General features: G+C 41.0%; 2 protein-coding genes across 3 annotated transcripts; both read left to right on the top strand.

Moving 5' to 3' along the window:
• The first annotated feature begins 53 nt into the window (after positions 1 to 53).
• Positions 54 to 3,350, top strand: LOC135492196 (U1 small nuclear ribonucleoprotein A-like). The gene is made up of 7 exons (XM_064778479.1): positions 54 to 111; positions 896 to 980; positions 1,142 to 1,314; positions 1,592 to 1,722; positions 2,038 to 2,111; positions 2,305 to 2,428; positions 2,847 to 3,350. Exons 2-7 carry the CDS (start codon positions 917 to 919, stop codon positions 3,004 to 3,006), a joined length of 726 nt encoding a protein of 241 aa, XP_064634549.1. The 5' UTR covers positions 54 to 111; positions 896 to 916; the 3' UTR covers positions 3,007 to 3,350.
• Positions 3,351 to 5,687: 2,337 nt separating this feature from the next.
• Positions 5,688 to 20,525, top strand: LOC135492315 (uncharacterized). 2 transcript variants are annotated; one of them, XM_064778700.1, is made up of 17 exons: positions 5,688 to 5,854; positions 9,280 to 9,351; positions 9,594 to 9,814; positions 11,068 to 11,247; positions 11,552 to 11,668; positions 11,842 to 12,002; positions 12,506 to 12,755; positions 12,927 to 13,052; positions 13,305 to 13,496; positions 13,715 to 13,950; positions 14,127 to 14,306; positions 14,732 to 15,921; positions 16,104 to 16,281; positions 16,510 to 16,627; positions 16,964 to 17,217; positions 17,982 to 18,220; positions 18,440 to 20,525. In XM_064778700.1, the coding sequence occupies exons 1-17, from the start codon at positions 5,830 to 5,832 to the stop codon at positions 18,484 to 18,486; spliced, it is 3,786 nt and encodes a 1,261-aa protein (XP_064634770.1). In that variant the 5' UTR covers positions 5,688 to 5,829; the 3' UTR covers positions 18,487 to 20,525. The 2 variants fall into 2 exon arrangements, with proteins under 2 accessions (XP_064634770.1, XP_064634771.1); XM_064778701.1 differs by lacking the exon at positions 18,440 to 20,525 and adding an exon at positions 17,473 to 17,494 and having other exon boundaries at positions 17,982 to 18,051.
• The last annotated feature ends 879 nt before the right edge of the window (positions 20,526 to 21,404 follow it).

Genomic DNA, 21,404 nt, shown 5'->3' with positions numbered 1-21,404 from the left:
GTTTTTTTGGATAAAATTGCTTATTCGTTCGTGATTTTAGTGTGACGATCGGAGCATAGGTGTCGCTCAAAATTTTGTAAAGGCTGCTTCAAAATTCTTTGTGCAAAATCCGTAAATATCAAGGCAATCTTCTAATCTGATATTAATACTGATGTTTCATATGTTTTATTTGGATACGACAGTCCCAATTATTGTACAAGTTTTGCTGTTTTTTTCTTTTTTATGCCTTTACTGAGGTTTTTTCGGAGACCCTTTCACAAACGAAAAACGTACTTCTTGCGTGCAAATGTATTGCAACATGCATAGTGTAGTGACTGAGAGTAAATTTAGTCCCCATTAGGCCCATATATTTCCATAGAGAAGTCCCCCTTTATTGTTGAATACATTTTAAGGCCCATACAGCTGGAGTGTCTAGCCTCGCAGGTCTATAGGCATGACCATTTCATGCGTGAGGTTGGTCCGAGATGGCAAGGCCAGGGCGGTTTTGTTATTGATATGCGCCATCTTCTCGCAGTTAGACTTTGAGTTGGACACAACTTCGGACAATCTTGAACACCAACCTAGAATACTTGACTTGCCAAACTCAGCTCGACGCCGAACTGCAGCGCCACTCGCGGACAAAGATAGAACAACTCGACATTTTTTTCACCGGTTTCTCGCTGCGCATGCGTACCAGCGGAAATCAACAAAAGATGACGCTGGTACGCATGCGCAGCGAGAAACCGGTGAAAAAAATGTCGAGTTGTTCTATCTTTGTCCGTGAGTGGCGCTGCAGTTCGGCGTCGAGCTGAGTTTGGCAAGTCAAGTATTAGGCCTATCCCTATGACTATGTGCCTATATCACTATCAGTGAATGAATGCCAGAACTTTAAAGTCTGTTCTTTTGTGTATTTCAGAAACACGTAGTAACGTAAACCATGGACATCCGGCCAAACCACACAATTTACATCAACAACTTAAACGAGAAAATTAAGAAAGATGGTAAGTATTATTGACATTGTTGAGATTAAGATTGTGAGAAGTTCTCCCATATCCAGAGGGTAGGTAGTTCTCTCCCCATTCACTTCACTGTGATGGCCTCTTTCAGCCAGATTCAAGAGGAAAATTTCAAGCAGTTCATGTTTTATTGATATACTTTTCAGAGTTGAAGAAATCACTGTACGCCATCTTCTCACAGTTTGGACAAATCTTGGACATCGTAGCGCTGAAAACATTAAGAATGCGAGGTCAAGCTTTCGTGATCTTCAAGGAAATCAGCAGTGCTACCAATGCTATGAGGTCCATGCAAGGATTTCCCTTTTATGATAAACCTATGGTGAGTAGGGTGGCTTTAACTCTTTGCCCGCCAAACATGTTCTGGAATGACCACCAATTCCCATAACTTTCCAACCAAATTCATTCCAGAACAAAAAGTGTTTTCACTAATTGTTTTGACCCTTAGTGTATTAATGTAAGAAATTAAATTAAATGTTTGACCAGTAGTGAACTGACCGTACAAAATCAATTAATTCACTTATTCAGCCATCGTCATTCGAACCTTGTTTTATTTTTCACTCCATATTTCATCTGAAAATCTTTTAATATCACTTCAGCGCATCTCCTACTCCAAGGTTGACTCAGACCTGATTGCCAGGATGAAAGGGACTTTTGTTGAGCGGCCCAAGAAGAAGAAACCAGCTCCGGTTGAAGAAGAAGCACCTGACAAGAAAAAGAAGAAACAGAGGTGGGTGTTGCAACAACTTTTCTCTTTATCAAACGTAACTCAGCATGGAGGCTAGAGAAATTGCATATGATATAGAAAGGCAGTTCGAAATAAAATGAAAGAAGTATTGAAAAAAGGTTACTGGGACAAAAAGACTCATTTCCATGGTTTTGTTGCCTTTCCCATATTTATATCCTTGGAAAGGGGTTTTTCTGTCTACTATATAGCCAGAGGGATTAAGTTGATCATTTACAATGTAGATGTTGAAACGACAATGCCGTTTGTAATCGAGTGGTCCCGAATTGTTTACTAATGTTTCGCGTCTTTTCTTTTTAGAGTACAGCAACAGAAACAAGCTCCTGCCGTCAATATGCCAACTCCTGCTGTACAACAGCCACCAGCTCCTGTTGGTTAGTATCATATTGTCATCAGTTCGAATCAGACATGCATTTTTACCACTTATCTCAATATTCTATACTACTTAATGATGTTACTGCCTCTGCAAATTCACGCTACAATTGGATACGAACACATAAACACTGAACTAACTGTCCAATCTTCTTCAAAGAAACACATTTCATGTAATCTCAAAACTTTTTTTAGCTCCAGCTCAACAAGCCCCAGCACAGCCAACCACGATGCCTGAACAACCACCCAACCAGATTCTGTTCTTGACGAACCTACCCGAGGAGACGAACGAAATGATGTTGTCTATGTTGTTCAATCAGTAAGTACTCAGATGTTTACTATGGAGTTTAATAAATCCTAGCATTCTGAAACTTTTCCATGATTGGTGTCAAGATCACTTGACGTAACAGCTGGTTTTCAGTTTTTAAACACCCTTTATTTGTACCACAAGGAAAAAAATTGATCGCCAGAAAATGTTTGTGGTACATGTACCTGCATCTAAAAGTGACATAGGTAATCCTTGTACAGGGCCTGTGTTTCATTATGATGCTACATAAATTTGTGTGGTTTACTCCTGTGGCATATATTTTTGGCGAGTGGGAGCATTCAGCACAGACACAGAGACTAAATAAGAGTAAGTTTCTCCTCCCCTGGATCAAAAGACCCGCATGATTCCTTATCATATTTGATATCCTCGCGTATCCCTTATTTGACCCATTTCTTGTGTTTTCTTCTAGATTCCCTGGGTTCAAGGAGGTGCGTCTGGTGCCCGGTCGCCACGACATTGCGTTTGTCGAGTTCGAGAACGAGGGACAGTCACATGCTGCCAAGGAAGCACTGCAGGGATTCAAGATCACTCCACAGAATGCTATGAAGATCTCGTTCGCCAAGAAATAGTTGGTTAACATGGTGGTATAGAAAGGGTAGAACAATATTCGGTCACGTTGTCTGGGACCATCTCAAATATGCTTCAGCTACTAAGACTAAACATGTTGGAAAATTTAAAATTGTAGATTTTGCAACTAATGTTTTGTTACCTCAACTCAAGTAAATTTGAAGTGGTCCCTAAGAAATACAGTCTTCATGTTGTGTGAGGGTCCCCTTTTGCTGTTTACATGAAAGTTCTTAGCGAGAAACTGAAAGACAGGTTGTGCATATAAGAATTTGACATTGATTTACCTCTCAAATACTTCACTCCAGGACATTCCTAGGGGTGTATACAAAACCAAGACCTAAGACATAAGACCTAAGACCTAAGATCCCCGAAGTACAAAACTAAGACCCGGGGAGGCCAATTCCAAACTAAAATTTTGAAGAAAAATATCAGAGTCTTAGTTTTGTACATCAGGGGATCTTAGTTTTGTACGTACAAAACTAAGATCCCCCGAGGTACAAAACTAAGACCCAATTCCAAACTAAAATTTTGAAGAAAAATATCGGAGTCTTAGTTTTGTACATCAGGGGATCTTAGTTTTGTACGTACAAAACTAAGATCCCCCCGAGGTGCAAAACTAAGACCCAATTCCAAACTGAAATTTTGAAGAAAAATATCAGAGTCTTAGTTTTGTACATCAGGGGATCTTAGTTTCCAAATTCTGCCCCTCTTTCGAATTCATTAAATAACGGCCTATATTGCAATAACGTTGTTTGACTCGGTTAGTATGTAATTGATGGTTAAGAAAACGTTCATATTTTACTCGTTCCAACTCTTCCGATGGCGGCGCTCCTCCGAATGACTCAAAGGAGTATTGCACCGGTTTCGCCACTTTTTGTGGAGCTGGATGGAGGCCTTATATGCTAGAGTATATGCTAGAGTGATGACCGGTCGTGCCTGCATAGTGCATATGGAGGTATTATTCAGATGGAGCAACTGCATGCATCTCAAAGGTGATATTACTACATCAAAATGAATTCGAAAGAGGGGCAGAATTTGGAAAGAAATCATGGGTCTTAGTTTTGTACATCAGGGGATCTTAGTTTTGTACGTACAAAACTAAGATCCCCTGACGTACAAAACTAAGATCCCCTGATGTACAAAACTAAGACACTGTTATTTTTCTTCAAAATTTTAGTTTGGAATTGGGTCTTAGTTTTGTACCTCGGGGGATCTTAGTTTTGTACGTACAAAACTAAGATCCCCTGATGTACAAAACTAAGATCCCCCGAGGTACAAAACTAAGACTCTGATATTTTTCTTCAAAATTTTAGTTTGGAATTGGCCTCCCGGGTCTTAGTTTTGTACTTCGGGGGATCTTAGGTCTTAGGTCTTATGTCTTAGGTCTTGGTTTTGTATACACCCCATTCCTAGATGTTATTTGGTTGGCTGTGGCAATGGCGTTTCATTGTATATTGTATAAAGTGTACATTAATATTCATTTTCTCACTGGCATTGCACACCCCGCCAGTGCTTCCAGATGGCTACAGAATGTTCTGCTCAGCTATCTCGGATGAAAACATTCATGTTGGTAGTAGATGCACTGTTCAAGAAGCCATCCAGTTGGCATTGCACCTCCTGCCAGTCTTATTTCAGGGCAGCCATGTTCAGGCTGGGCATGCTGTGGGTTTGTCTGAGGCGATTTGGTGGACTTCACTGACATCTTTTCTGACTGGCATTGCACCTACCGCCAGTCCTTTCAGATTGAATGAAACCATCAGTGACCATGATACTCTGCCACCCCTTGGCTTATCAATTCAGATTATTTAAGTTTATTTATTCTTAATTTGATTTCTCCAACATTGCACCACCAGTTGGGATTTCAGGCAAATGGTCTTGTTTCACTGATCCTAAGTTGGACATTAGTGTAGGTATCCAGGTATGCAAGTTATTCAGGCTGGATAGTGTCCAAATGTGGCTGGCGCTAATCTGTATAATTGTAACTTAAATTTTTACCCAATATTTGTTGTAAATATCAATAATATTTGTACAGACTGCATTTCTATTGAACGGTGAGTCGAGCATTTATCATGTAAAAACTGTATGAAGTTGACATCTTTTGTAATAAAAATACTCGTCGTGAAAACTGTCTGTTGTGTTAATTTTTTCACTTTGAATATTGTGTGGATGTGTCGACCTCTGTTTTTGGGCAGTCCGTTATTGTACAGCGTAGCGTATCGAGGCTAGGTAATTGGCTAGCTGCACTAGGAGCTCAATAACCCACCCCCTTGACTGACCAAGACAAACACAAGTTAAGCTTTTCTGGGTTTAGATTCTGCTCATGGGATGCAATGCAGACTGATTATCAAAGTTTGTGTTCCAACTTTCATATTTCTGATGAGTCCAAGTCACATTCTTAAAAATTTCTTAAAAATCTCTTTTATTTGAATGACAATACAGTATCATCGATTTTTAGACCAAACTAGTTGGCCCTCTCAATAACTGAAGACCTACTATAAATCAGTCCTGAGCCATGCTTACGAAGTCCGCCCATTACACTCCGAACGCTGTGGACTTGCCTCGTCCTGTCGCACAAGGAGATCGAATTAGGATAACGCAATAGACTGCCACGGGAGTGTACCGCTCATCCCACACCCACCGCCAGGTGCTGCCACCTTTCGAATTCATACAACGTCATCAGTGCCCATGATGGCGGCCAGTTCAACAGGTTTCAATTTTTCACTCCGAAAAGTGTGCCAGTTTAAGAAATAAGAGCCAACCAGGATTAGTTGAGACCGGTAGAAAGTTATAACCGATTTAGATGAAGAAACAGAGGTAGCAGCAAAATGACTGACGAGAAGGGGCGTCTTGGTATGATCATTGTTTACTTTGTGGTTCACTGTCCACTGCAAAATGCACTGTGACTCAAGCTCAACTGACTCAGTGACTGTCCTCCCTAGTCCTATCCTGTCTGATCTTGTCTTGCTTCTCCTGCAGCTGTGTATTCTCTCTGTGTGTCAAGTGTATAGCATGTCTGTGTCTGTGTCTCATACTTCCGTCTCATTCAGATTCTCTCCACCTTTCACAGCTTACAATATTCAGCCTTGCCCTTCCACCAGTAAGTCGGAGGCTGAAGCCATTGGAGTGATGCCTGATGGACCTTTTCAACAACGAAATGGTGAAATGCACACACTCAGTCTCAGAAGACCAAAGCAAAATTTGGGCAATGCCATCAGCCACTGTGACCTTTTGTTCCAGGTGAAACGCATGACTGGTCAACACCCATTTCTTCAAAATCGTACATCCATTGAAGCCGAGCAGACCACAGGTACCTTTGACGATTTTGAGGGGTCTAGCTCTGGGCAGGCCAAGGGGATTTAATGGCGATGAGAAGATGTTTTCCACAGAATAACAAAGAAGAATAGACCTGATTTATCTCGACAAAAAAAGGATTGTAATTTGTAGCTCATTATTTTGATTTAGGTGTTATTTGCTTTGCATAATACAACATATCCAAGAATAATCTGATCTTAGTTTGATGTAATCCTAGCAAATAAAGCAAGTTGATTCTATAAGCGCTTTGCCCGTTCCTCATTGAGCTCGTAGGCCTAAGCCTTTTAAAATGCCGGTTAAGACGGTTCATGATGAATTGCATACTGTTAACTTAAGTCCTGAATAAATTGTAAAATTAAATCAATTGAAATCAATTCTTGGTCTCACAAATTGATGTACAGTAGACATGGTTGATAGTTTACAACAATGGCAAGGCATTTGTTTCCTAGACCTAAAAACCAAAGTATAATATTTTATCATTTGTCTTTCGGTGATGATGAGAGCCTGACTTATAATTTCACATCGTGGCCTACTTTCCTCTCTAAACAGTGTAACTCACAAGGGCGGCTTGGGTGCATGGGCCTAGTTGTCATAGAAGTAGAACTATGACCACTATTAATAAACAGCTGTCTCTAAAAACTCAAGAACCATCAGTTCAATCTCAGACTCAACGTTTAGTGGTTCCGAGAATCAGTGCTTGATACTGTATGCAGTTATGGCATCAGTAGTGAGTGCAGCTGGAGGTACTTTGAAGTCTAGAGCCTTGGCAAACTTCATGTGCTTGAAAAGGGCTGGCTACTTTCTTGAGGAAAAGGCTTGGAGGTGTTGTGGCCAAGATGGTAATAAGATTGTGCAATGAAGACAGAGTGGTCAAATCAACCACAAGTAAACAAAATTAAACAGAGAAGTACTTGGCTATTCCGTTGGGTTTGAATCTTCAAATTACATTTTTAATTAAATAAACCTCATATTTGGCAATATGAAAATATATCAGGTATTGCTTGAAATAATCGAGAGAAAAAGAGACTTTCTCATGCCTTTATTACCCTTTTAAGTTCTAATTGCATCATCGTGCAATCTGGTGTTTCACTCTCCGCCGTGATTATGATGACATCATCATGGCTGATTATCCAGAATGATTGGCTATTTAGTGTAGGCCTAAATATTGTCCATAGTTTAACTTTTCGTTCGACTACATTACATTCATGTAGATGTAGGCCTATTTAGGCAAAACTGGTGACCTGGCATTGGTTTTCATTTGGACTAAAGATCAGATCAACAAATACACGAAATACAACCTTACGTAATGAAATTCTTTTGATATGTTGGTGACGTTTGTTCAAATAAAACAACAAAATTGGGATCAAAACTTAAGGATTATCTTGAAGCATGTGCAGTGTGTTACAGTGTGGACTAGTTGTTCAGGGATATTGAGTAAAGATGGGGTGTGTCACCCTGACTGTGTGAAGTTGACGTTTATTTCGAGGTCTCCCCAGTTTCGCCACCTGACACTGTCACCACTTTGAAGCAGCTATGATCAGGAAATTCTCATCTGCGTCCAAGGCGACGCATAATGTAACTGGTCTCCGCATTAAGTTGACTGGTGAGTAGGTTTCCATGTCTGCTGTTGGGATCGAATGTTGATTCTGTTGCGACCATCCCGTCTCAACAAGTTCCGAATTTGAGAGAGCGTCATCTCCCCTGCATGCGACATAGAACCCGTGAAAAATGATATTGATCACAGTTGGCTTGGCAGTGTCTGAGTAATGTCACTGCCTTCCAAGAAGTGATGTCTCAATCGGCAAAATTTCGACATCAGACACGCCCAGTAGCAGTAGATTTCTGATTATTAACAAGAGAGATGAATACAAAGAAAACATCTCCGAAAACAAGTCCCACTCACTTGATTATAGTTTGCATTGTCTGCAGATGTGCATACTGTAGGCCACAGTGCTGGAGAGTTATTCATCGAAGCCTCTCAATTTTGAAGGGTCGAGAAGAACCTATCAATACAGAAGCCAACCAATCTGTGAGCTCTGATCTGTTGATGACGAAGTCAATTTAAAATTGTGGAATGTTGCTCCCAGCTGGAAATCAATCATCAGAATTAAAAGTGGCCACTTGATGCCTTCCATACATTTCATACAGAACTGCATCTTTCAAACTATTTCATATCATACAGAAACTCAGATGCGAAATCGCAGTAAAATTTTTTTACTGAACTGAACTCTGTCAGTGTGTTTTGAACTGGATACGGTCAGAGATATTTCAGCCATGGATTCCGACCTTAACCTGTGACTGGATCTTTTATCAGGATTTGTTGAAATTAGTCAAACTTTTATGACAATGTTGGGCTCGAAAGATTCAGGGGTGTTTACCGGTAACATCTACGACACTTATCCCGGCACAGTACAGCCTGATCATGGAGACTTCTTTCCGGTGAACTCCGGCTGTGATACCTGTCGATGTCCAGAGTTATGTGGGTGCAATATTCCCGCAGTTGCCGAGGCGACGTTTAACTTCCTCCCAGAGACTGCCATAGAGTGTACGTGTACTGTTAGCGGGATGCTCCATCACCAAAAAGATGGGCAGAGAGAGACTTGTCCTGATGGGCCGAAACCACGAGCACAGCTGAATTGTACTTGCAGACATAAGTTAAAAACTGACATAACTATCAATAAGGATGTCCATTTGGATACAAATGGGAATTTGCAAATTGGGACTGGTTTGCCAAGTAGGTTCATTGGTTGGGGAATTGAAATCATAACTGGTGAAAGTTTCCTGAATCGGAGGTTCTGGGCTTTGAAATCGAAGCAGGATTTGGTGTGGTTGGATTTTTTTTCTCAGGGTGATGGCTTTGATTGAACTTGATTGGGAAATTTTCAATACAACTTCTTCTTTTTATTATCAGGCCATAAACTTCATCGTTGTTTTTGACACATTTCTCACCTTATATTTTATAGGTCGGAGATTCCCTGCGATACCCACGCAGCCTAGTGATGATTTGTTGCACAGTGGCATAGCCATACTCCCAGGTAAGTCTCAGGGTCAATCACATGATAGATATTAAAGGAAGGAGATATCAAAGCAAAACTGTACAAAGCAAAGGAGAGCAGCGATCAGTGCATGTGGTCACCTGAGGCAACCAGGTCTTGTTAGTTGCATAATTGAGCCCATCCTCTCACTCAAGTGTTTGTTTTGCAATTCAACTGCGGACTGGCCTCCATATTCAAAAAATTGCTAATTCATGTAATCACGTCTCATTCTCAATTTTCAGGCAGCCACGACACTCTCGGCCTTCCGCTCATCGTCTTCCCAGTCAAGTCCCACACACAGCTCCTTGGAACCAAAGTCTCTGAAATCTGCTTACTCATCAAATATTACATCAGTATTACACGCCCAGGGCAACGGCTCAATGGCTTCGCCTTCCTTATTGATCTCAAGGTCGCTAATGTCCAGCTGTTTAATATCGTTGTGGAGACATTAGAGACTCTACAGGTAAGAGCTAGCAATTTCCTGATGCTGGGCAACTCAAGTGCAAGAGGGGCCCTGGCATTTTGGGAAACAGGACATTTCTCCAAGTTGTGTAAAAGATGAGAGCACTTGGTCTTGCTAGATTTGTAGAATGTTCCTTTAGCTTGGTTTGTGAATTAGGGCACACTCGTCTTGGAATGGAAATAATGTCCCAACAATACAATAGCAAAATTGTCCCCGGGTATTGTTGAAAATTCATCAAGGATATCAACCCACTCATGCCGCTAATTATGCTGATTGGATACATTACAATTAACTGCATATTCAACTGACCATGAATTCTTTTCGGAACGTCCTGTTTTGTGCAGTTTTAAGTTGCCCATCCCCTTCTTGAAAAGTGTTTCGAAAGTCAGTTGATGAAGTCCCAACTGAACATTGTGCGTACATTGCATGTGATAGTCATGCATGTACAGTTCAACATATGCCTTCGTCAGAAAACACTCGTGAACAGCTGTTTCAGAATCAGCAATCAATTTCAATAAATTCCGCCCATTCCATCCTGGAGAATAGATTGATATGTAAAATTGTTGTCGTAAATCATTAGGAATAGGAACAGGAGTATCAGTGTTTATTTATACGTGTAAAATTGTCATGTGCATTTGGGGAATGGACTTGTTTTTTTGCCAGGTGAAATAGTGGATGTCATTTACCGGGCTAGGCAAGTACTGATAATAATAAAACCTTGAGGGTGAATCGCAACCAGCTGTGGACAAGCATTATTCATAAACAAGCTATGAGTAATTGATATCAATAATACTCGTGGGTTATTTTTCATGGACACGCACTTGTAACGGCTGGATACTGAATGGGTGAAACCTGATTCCAGGTAACAATTATTGACTGTTGGGTGGAACAAGGAAATGAATCATGGGTGGAATAATAGAAAGAATGAGATCTACTGAATGAGATGTACGTGTACTTAGAGAAAGGGGATTAAACCAAATCTAATTGACTTTTGGTGATAATTAGGGTTTCCACCCTCAGATTCCTTTTGGGTATGTTTCATCATGTACCCAACATTTCCTCTGGCAAAGACCATGCTATTAAATATGGGGGAAAAATTCCAAAAAAAGATTTGGCAGTATTTTGTCCACTATTTAACCTGGTGGACCACTTGTCCTGACATCCGTGGGTGTCCCCATATACCAGGCACCTCCTCACAAATGTGTTGAAAAGTTCCCATCTAGAGTCTTAAAATATCCTTTGTACGTTTTCAGAGAGAGAACCAAGGATGTGTGGCTGTATTTTACTGCCTCCAGCCGCGGGGGAAGGAGGCGTGCAAGTTCCTCAAGAAGCTGCTGGGTCTGAAAGACAAGAAACGGAGACTGCGGCTTCCATTCAAGAAATCTACTTACAAACTGGAGAGTCAGAGAGGCAGAAACAATTGTATATTCAAGGTACTGTCAATTGCCTTGTTGGTGACCTATGCTCCACTTATGGTAACTGGGTTTATTTCAAGGCAAGTCATGTAAACTGCCGAAACCTATTGTGCCGTTCCTTGAATTGAATGAATATTATGACAATAGTATAACTCAAAGCCCTTATAACCCCCAACCAAAACAACTTCAGAGACATGGTCATGAAAACTAAGTTGTTTCTTTCCTGAGACCTGACCAGGCTCTGTGCTCCTCTGTCAAAGTCTGTGTAGCCCACCTGAACTTTTGTATTCCTTCCTTAGGTTTCTTCTTCTTTTCCTTACAGAGTGTGCTAATGACTGACCTCACCGAGCTTTACCGGTACATCGAGGGGCGACAAGTTACCACCGAATTTGGCGGCACGCTACTTTTTCATATAGAGTCATGGATTCTGTTCCGACAGGTAAGTTAAGAAAGAACTTTGCCAGTCTCGTCAAACCTTTTTGAAATATGCTTGGAATTGAAAATGTGGCGTGTCAGGTGTTGGATCCATGATGTTTAGATTAGGAGTCTTGACATCTAATACCGCTTAACCAAACCGCCCCGGCATTTATAATTCCTAATTCTTTTAATCAGGATCTGGAGGGCCTATATCAGGATATCGACCGGGTGCTAGAGAGTGTGCCGTCCACGCAGGACAAGATCGAGATGCTCAAGGAGTATGATCTTCCTGAGACGAATGAGGAGCTCGAACAACTGCTTGGCTGGATCAGGAATAGATACCATGATGTCATGAAGTAAGTGACATAGCTAATTTCTTGCAACGGCGCAGTGATGAGGGTGCCAGACTGTCGAAAATAATCAAGTCCCTATCTGCATTTGGTCAACCCGTTGACTTCCTCTGGAAAGTATTATGATATTCTATGGAAGGTTCACATGATTACCTTTCGTTGAAAGCAGTGTAAACAGAATATCTAAAATATCCTATTTTCTTTGCGGATCTTGTTAAATTATTTGGCTGTCGACCAAGAAATACACTGCAGGCCTAGGACAATTTGACCTACAATTGTAACTCATTTGTTATTGCTTCCCAAACATCCTTTCATTGTGATAATAGGCAGACATTGTCTGGGGAAATTGGCCGTATGATTGGTACTGGTAGTGACATCGTCAGGTGTTTGGCGGAACTAATGTTGTGGTGTTTTATGTCACTGTGACTGATGGCACAGGGGACTTGGTGGCCAAATCACAGGCGTGAGGTGCCAAATTTCCCCATAAGTATTCTATTTTCCTTCCACAGAGAACTGAACATCGAGGCAGTGATAGATGAGTGCAAAAACATGGTCACAAAATGCAAAAACCCAGATAGTTACGCCATCTACAGTGACTTACAGAATAATTTCATGTTACAAGACGCCATCATCACTCTAGAGAAGCATCACGTGCGCCTGGTGACGTCCCGTAACCAGTTACAGGTCTCATGGCAGGAGGCTGAGAAACGTCTCAAGAAGGCTTCAAATGTCCGCTCGTATAAGGAGAAAACAGAAAAGGTAGTTGTGTTGTTATAAAATTAGGAAGGAATTTTTCAATATTTAATGACAAAACCAAAAACACCTCTAAAGCAGTGCTCCGTTATTTCGTCATTTCTTAACAGTGTTTAGATTAGAATATATGTGAGAAGTTTGCAAGAATTTATGATTAACTTTTTGTTGTCTCTCTAGATCATTAAATGGTTAAATGAAGTTGGCATGCCTAAATTCAAAGAGCCAGTTGAGATAGCAGATAGTCTAAGTCAGGCTGAAACTCTGAAGAATCATTTCGAGGCTGGATTTTATACAACAGCAAAGGTAGGTCATGATAACAATTCTCACAGGTGTTACGATGTTGTGTCAGAAAAGTGATACCCTGTAGACAAGAAGAAAAGACTGCATATCTTGCTATTGTAATGGACACCAGTCATCATGGACCTTGCTCTACTGGCAACTTTGCTGAGAATCCAAAAATCAACTACTTCTGGGTCTTCTACTACAGTGCACCATTGTGTCATACGACGGCCAATGCTTTGCTCTCATCAGTAAATCTATTATTTTCATTCGCAGGAAACGTTGTACGAAGCTGAGGAACTGATAGAAAATATGGAAAAGATGGCCCTGGATACATCAAGAGAGATCCAAGAAACGGTCGAATATTCAAGGAACTTCCAATCAAAAATATCTGAATTCCGACTACTGCTTGAACGACGGTTGAGAAAGTACTTGGATATTTATCACTTCTATCTGCTCTCGGGGAAGGTAAGGATACATATCGAGGTAGACAATATCCCTACTTTAGGGGCAGCACCTGCATGCTACACATCATGATGTCAACAATCCTTTTCGAGATGGTCGATATAAAAAACTGGTGCTTCAAAGATTTGGTAGTCCAGTAATCATTGCGTTTACTGAATAACAACTGGGTTTTCACCCAGTCCGGATTCGACTGTTTTTAAGTGTCATATTGTTTCCTTCAGGTAACCCGCTGGTATCGCCGTACTCTGACCTTCCTGCCCATCAAGTACCTATCTCACTACATTGACTACGACCACGATGACCTCGTCCCACTCTGCCAGGAATGGAATGCTGAGGTTAACAAATACCTTTACAAGCACCCAGCACCAAGGTTGGAACACCTCAACAAGATACGGGAGGGTGTCCCCCTGGTGTCGAACATGAGAAACAGAAACCAAGCCAGACTTCTCGTACACAGGCAAGTTTGAAAAATCTTCAAGTTGTTTTTGAAATCATGAGGCGAATAGGTTGTTGTAAAGACATATACTGACAAACAGGGGACACTGACAGGCCACAAGACACTCTATTAATAGTGCCCTAATTGATTGATTGCCCGACCTCAAAAAATAATTTTACCATATTTTTCTTCTCCAGGGTGGGCTTACTGCGGAACCTCCTCGTCGAGGGAAAGATCAAAGTCATTGACTACATCGATCTGCTCAAACTGAAGGAAAAGGTGCTTCGTGGCTATGATGACCTTGACAATGACCTTTCAAGGAGCATGCCAGATCTAACGAGAATTCAACGTGCCGAATCTGCATACAGACACCATAAGTAAGGACAGTTGTTGTCGTTTTTGGAATTTAATGCGAGCATCTAACAAGCAGACGTTTTGATTTATTAGCTCTGAAGAATGTGTGTATAGACAGTTCATTGAAATATCAGTTGTATCTTGTCATTGCTGACACTGCCCTAGTAATGTGTAGTTGATTGGCTGTAGAATAATTGAAATGTACCCAATTAAATTTACATTAACTATTGGTAATTCTCATCACAGCTGTGACCAATTTAAACACCCTTTATGTAGGCCACATAAATGGAATTTTTTGTTCTGATAGGCCATACTTTATTGTTATCACAAGCAAAATTGACCAGAAATCTCCCCCAAATTACACCGTGGGTTGGCATTGGCCGACACCCGGTAATAAATTGAGGCCTTTTTCAATAGCTGTTTGAATTACTTAAATTCATCATTTCAGTATGAGTGCCACCCTTTCACGACTGCCTCCTTCCCACCAAGCTGGTTCAATGACGGATATGGAACCCCCTGTCTCCAGAGCTAGGAGTGTTAGTTCCCTGTATGCGCCACGAAGGGGTTCTGATGCAGTAGATTTCGACAGAGGAGAAATGGAGTCGCGGCTGCGCCCACGGCTCGGTTTATCAGCCACGATGGATCGTTATCAGAAAGTGCATGAGCTTTATGCTGATCCAGATTCAAATTTACGACGATTCAGGTCCCAGCCGCTTGTAAATCAGCCACAAACATATCCAGATCTGAATCGCCAAACTTCACGTGATCGGGACAGCATCGGTAGGAAGGGTCTTGTGCCGAAACACTCGAGTAAACACACACCAGGGCGGCGTTTTGTTAAAGCCAGAGATCAGAGATCGTCACGGAATCATTCCCAGTCGAATGTTGGCGATGACAGTGAGGATACCGAGTTGAGTTATCCCACGAATAAACGGACGTTCAGCTTCCATCGGAATCCAGTGGATCGGAACGATTACGGGATTTATGGAGAGTCGGACAATTGTGATGATAGTGTGTTTTCTGGGCAGAGTAGCTCAAGTACGCTTCCACTGCGGGACTCTAGGGAGCGCTACATATCATTGAACTTCCCATCTGAGCCGCTGTCTCTTCCATGCTCGCCACCCCCACACTTTCTCGGTGGTGAGAGAGCAAGTTCTAGTCAATCAAACTACAGAGGCAATCAGAGTTTACCATCGGCATTCCGCACAAAGGAGGACAGTTACGATTCTGGGATTGGTTACACGGAACCAGGGATTCACGCAGGGGCTCGCATTAACCCACTCTATTCTAGTCTGCCAAATCTAATCGCGAAAGATTTACGCCTGCCACAAACAATGCAGAGAGACGATAGTCTGAGTATGACACAGGAAAATCTCAATAAGATTTCTCAGAGTAATTTACTGCCTGCAGAGAAGTTGGAACTCATGTCAGCCATGTTGGATAATGAGGATCCTGGGAGACGGTCTCCACGGCGACCGGGTGCGGTGGATCCTGTGAAGGTTCCCAATGCGCATGTGACGAATAATCTGCGTCTTACAACGGAGGAGCAGAATCTCGTGCGAGAGATTCTGGATAAACAGAAGGGTGAGAAGAAGAAGCAGGAGGGATATTATCGAGAAGAGATGAATCGGAGGACAGGTAACACACATTTTCTACATCGTGATTTTTTCGATCAGCCTGTTGAGCTGTTCAGAGGGAAAATAAAATGGTCAAATCAAATAAGTTGGTAGTTGGCTGTTAGGCTTTGAAATAGCACTCTCTTTTGCACCATTTATGTCGTGATAGCTTTTAGTGTTTTAATGTTTCTCTCTTTACTTCAGGCAACAGCCCCAACAACCTGGAGCGAACACCTAAGATTTATTTCAACCGCCCAGGAGATGAAGAAGAAGATAATGAGGGCAGTGGAACCTCAGATGAGGAGGAATCGGAAGATGATAGCAATGCTGGGGCCAGCACAGATGAGGACGTTAAACGCCTAAATGAGGCTATACAGGCTAGGTGAGGATTAGAACTAGTTTATTGACCAGTCATCAGTGTTTTTATTCAACTTCATAGAGGCAACTAAGGCTAGGAGTAGTTGATACACTGCTGCACTTAAGCTTCGTAGTAGGTCACCTCATTTCCCCCATAGGACTCTTGGTTTGTGAATCAGGACACCTATACCAGTGCACTGCTTATGGCTTGTGTGTTGCAATGACTAATACAAAAAAACTTGTGTACTTGCAGACGTCAAGAACAGCTCCGTTTGGCGAGAAATCGTCAGAAGTTACATCAGATTGATGAGCAGATGACATCACCGTCTAAGAACGAGCAGAAGTACAGAAGTCCAGAAAAGGTCATTCAGGTACAGTAATTTTCTTGTCAGTCAATGTCAGGCTACTGGTCCATGATTGACACCAAACTGAAACAGTTCATGACACAAAATGATAATTTCAATAGGCTTCAACTCAACACTTTATAACTGCGATACAGTTTCTGTCTTCTGCATTTGGCGATGGATGTTGCCATCAGTAAAGTCAAGAAAAGTGAGTGAAGACCAGTCTAGATGAAAGAATCTATTCTTAATACTTGCGAAAAAACATCAAGGCAGTTTTTTTGGTATCGGGGTACACATTAGTGGCATACTGTACAAAATACATTCTTTGCAGCTCTTAATTTATGTTAAATACTTTGTATTTAGGACGGGACAAGACAACGCTCTCCCCACACCATGCCACGCTCCCCCGTTTCGAGCCATGATGACCCGTTAGGCTACACCCTGCAGCGCCTACAGCAGACGAGCCCTCGCCAAAATAGAGAGAACGGCATCTATGGAACGGACAGTGATTATTCTGGCTCTGAAGCAAATTCCTCCATGAAGCCGGAGGAAGACTATAACCGCAATCGTGTGATGGAGAATGGGAATGCGTCGAGTGTCAAGGAGTGGGTCCAAAGGTATTCTTCTTGTGTATTTTTCTAGATTACTTTTTCGAGGAGTAATGGCCAGAGTTCTGCTTATTCCTGTACCTTTGTTGTAAGTCGGAGAGTAGTTATTTCTCGGGCCAGAGTTGTGACTGGTGTTCTATTACGCACCTGTTCAGCTAAGGTGAAAATGAGAATGCTTCAAGGATCTTTCACTGATTCAGTTGCCGAGTCTCAGTAGTTCAGCAACATGTGTTTATAAATGATGTGTCCAATTTCTTATTACAGAATTCCTTTTGAGGAAGTTTCGGTAAACATCTGCTAAGTCTCACAAATTTTTGTGTTGTCACTTAGCTTTTATGCATAGCACATATTCTTTTTGCTATCCATATTTGGACCAAATCACCCAGACATTTTAATGTATGTTTTTCTTTTGCTTCTGATGTCCAACTGATGCACGTCACGTTTTGACAACATCTTTGCACTCAGTTTTGTGTGTGTTATTATTTTACCGAAAAAGGAAGTCACTTCTAATCTCACCATACAAGGGCTGTCAGCTCAGTAGTAGTGGAAGGTTGAAAGGACAGAATCATTCAAAATATCACAGTCTCACAATTTGGTGTGACCAGATGTGAGGTCACAAATATGAGCTGCTGTTCTGGAAAAATGCAATGTCAATGGTGACAACTAAAAGCTTTTGCACTATGACACAAACAAAATGTTACACTGTGAGTCAGCTAAAATACCTGTATCACGTTCCAAGTCGGCTATTTAAAAGTGCCAATATACCTTTACAGATATGACAGGAAGGCCGTTGCATCTGACAGTGGTTACACTGGCATTGCATCAAACACGGACAGAAACGCGTCCGACTTGAACGACAGCATCAGCGATAACATCCCAGATTTGAAGGAGATTGAGAACCTAGAGAACACACTGAAGAAACATGCCTTGATGGAGCGGAAGGCCATGATTGAACAATCTCGGGAACGCATGCTGAGGGATATGATCGATATTGGCTTATCGACGCCACAAGGTATGTGTATGTTCTACTGGTCATTACAAAGATGGGATCTGCAACAAATTAGCAGGTACCTTTCGGGCCAATTCCCTTGGGGCTGGCACCGTTTTTAACATTTCGTACTTGGATTACTTGGATTACTAAGTCCTGGAAATTTATCTTGCACTCTATTGAATTTGCAACAAATCTGTTGACTTGGAGACCAATCTACTGAACATGATTGTCTTCTTTCAGATTCTGCCCATTCTGATGAACAACAGCACGATGCCTTCTTTTATTGAGAGGAACACTGGCTTCAAAATCAACTCCCAGAATTAATTCAAGTATGCCTTATGCAAACCAGTTCGAAGTTTCAAAATGTTTAGGGCATTCAGACTATTCCTGACACTTCGGATGATCTAGTTTATTATTCATAGGGAGAAGTCTGCCATGGCATCTAATCCTTTGACATTTCAGGTCCAGGGTAGTAGGATGCTATATTTTTTGTGCAACTGCCATCTCTTCAAATTTGTGCTGAGTGATAATTCATTTGGCACGTCCCCAAGTCTGCAAGTGGAGTGCTTTATTAGCCAGACTACCACTAGATGGGATGTTTCATTTTGTATTATACTGTAAATACCTGTATATGTATTCCAAGCTTAGCTTATTCCAAAGATACTGCCTGTGCTGTTTTGTCATAATATTTTTATCAAGTTATCTTTTATTGGAGTATACTCGGTATTTGGGTCCAGATTTTTATTGCTAGAGAAGTAGTACTTTTATATGCATTTGTAAAAAGTGCCTTATTGCAATTCTAACTCGAGTAAAATTCCTTCCGTTTGATAAATGTCCTGCCTCTGATAAGATGGATTGGGGTCCAAAACTGTCAATTTGAATTTTTTCTATGCCGTTGGGCTGTAATTTACAAGTAGTTTCAATGATGTAGTACAACAGTGTGTTAGTTGGTATGATTGACTGCCAAAATGGTGAAACTTTCACTAGAATCCCTTCTAAAATGAATTGTAAGTTTTTTCCAATTCCTTATTCTCTTTGTAATAAAAATGTAAATTAGTAACTATTTTAATATCTGGTGCTGTGTAAAAGGGTCTGTGCTTTTACCTAGTCTGAATCTGCTCAAATCATGACCTGCTGAGTTCCAGCAATCAGCTTAACCTATCATCAGTTTATTTACAATCTCAGCTTCATCTCAAATTAACTTTATGCATTTTATGAAGATCATAAAAAGGGACCAACCTACGTACTTAACTCTTTCAGCCCTATGACCGTGTATACACGGATTTCATAATATTCCCAGATCCTGCTATCGCATATACACGGTGATGCCGAAACCAGTTTCTCGTTCACTATTGACTATCGCAAATGCGATTGGGGAGCCATCTACAGGTTGCCAGTCCAACTAATAGACTTCTGGGCTTCGAGGACAAAATCACTGACGATATTTGGTTCGTGTTGGGTCCACAGGGGGCGTGGGTGTTGAATCTGATTTTTCCTGAAAATCGGCTAAGGTCTGGGAATTACACACTGAGAAAGGGCGAGGACCCAGGGTGGCCACTGATATGCCTGATGATGATGATGATGATGAGTGCATAGTGTCTTATCTGCAGACACCCTGTGTAGAATTACTGTGTTATTTTTGTATGGGAACATTTGATTTCGTGGATATCAGTATGATCACCGATGATTCAGATTTGAAGTTGACATGCCTACATTGAAAGATATCACCAGAGTTCAATCTGAAATGTTTCTGGTGGTGCTATCGAAATGAATATATTACTATCTAAATCATGCATGCAGCATTGTCACTAGTGTCTAATATGAGGGCTTCTGTAATTTTAGAGTACTGTATCTATTCTTACCTTTGTGTAAATAAATAACTGGTATGATTGGTAACCTAATCAAATGCTTGACAATGTGTACATAATAAATCATAAATTTATTGATTCACCTATTATTTCACTGCACCAATCTGCCTTATTTTGTTATCATTTCTCTACTTTAACTGTTCTACTCTCTATTTTCAATGATATTTTGATATTTGAGATATTTGCAAAAATATACACAAGGACAGGTGGACACTATCAACAGGGTTTTGTTGCACAGTATTTTTGAGATGGTCCCTTGTGTCTCAGAGTACTGGCAACAACACTCTCCTCCCTGAGAATACAAATATCTCAAAATTATATCATGTCCCAAAAAGATTGTTACCTTAATAAAAACATTTTTTGCCAAAGAAAGCTGTCAAATATTTTATACTGAATGTGTATTTTATAATCATTAAGGGTTTGGTATGTTGTACTATTAAACTGATCTATCTTATGTATCAGTCTTGTTGATCAATTTTTTCAATTATATATAGTTCTGTCTGCAGTACTGAAAGGACTGAAAGTGCAATGTACTGAAAGGATCTATTTTGACTGCAAATTTTCTTTTAAGCGGCACAAAACGAGGGGCTCAGGGGTCCAATTGGTGGTCTTTTTGGGCTTATATGCATATATGCTTATATGCTGTATTATTATGTATATTATGTATATTATGTTTCAGGGATTCCCTTACACAGAGGGGCTCGACACATCCTGCAGGTAAGATGGAGGGATGGAAAAAGGCATTTGTCTTCCTCTGTCTCAGAGTCGAAAAAAAGGACATGGGGCAAAGCAAAAAAAGGTTTTAATCAGCATTCTCAATCAGGAAATCACTGTCGGATGATTGTGCTCGCTTTTTGAATCTTTGCTCGGATACCCCACATAGCCCACGACACTGGCTGGTCGTTTGTTGATAGTTGGTGCTACTATAGTGCTGGTCTCCTTGGACATGCCAAGCTTTGCAGCACCTCTCTGACCAGTCGTGTTGGGTGTCTTCCGGCAACCATTCCCTGGAAATGATCGTTTTAAGTGTTATTGCAAAAAGGGACACTTGCCATGTCCAACATTTTTGGGTTAACCATACCATACCATGACTGATCCATCTTCCCAATTTTAGACAATTCAGACTATTGACAGTAAAACTTACATGATAAACCAATTCGTTAATTTTCCTATATATTCAAAAATTTGAAGCAATGGCAAAAATGGATATACATGTATTATAAGCTTTACCCATTGGAATCCCAACCAGTATGCAGGCATTGGAATCTAGTCATCTAGTGTGTCCCATTGGAATTCAGTGCATCATCCTGTGGACAGTGATTCATACCTTTTGAATA

Source organism: Lineus longissimus, chromosome 8 (assembly GCF_910592395.1).
Source record: "Lineus longissimus chromosome 8, tnLinLong1.2, whole genome shotgun sequence".
Classification (NCBI taxonomy): domain Eukaryota; kingdom Metazoa; phylum Nemertea; class Pilidiophora; order Heteronemertea; family Lineidae; genus Lineus; species Lineus longissimus.
This window is presented reverse-complemented; position numbering and strand designations above follow the sequence as displayed.

Coding starts and splice junctions, on each gene's coding strand:
- LOC135492196 (XM_064778479.1), top strand. CDS start 917: ATGGACATCCGGCCAAACCACACAATTTACATCAACAACTTAAACGAG. Junction 1,315..1,591: donor CCTTTTATGATAAACCTATG/GTGAGTAGGGTG, acceptor ATATCACTTCAG/CGCATCTCCTACTCCAAGGT. Junction 1,723..2,037: donor AAGAAAAAGAAGAAACAGAG/GTGGGTGTTGCA, acceptor TTTTCTTTTTAG/AGTACAGCAACAGAAACAAG.
- LOC135492315 (XM_064778700.1), top strand. CDS start 5,830: ATGACTGACGAGAAGGGGCGTCTTG. Junction 11,669..11,841: donor CATGGATTCTGTTCCGACAG/GTAAGTTAAGAA, acceptor TCTTTTAATCAG/GATCTGGAGGGCCTATATCA. Junction 16,628..16,963: donor GTCCAGAAAAGGTCATTCAG/GTACAGTAATTT, acceptor CTTTGTATTTAG/GACGGGACAAGACAACGCTC.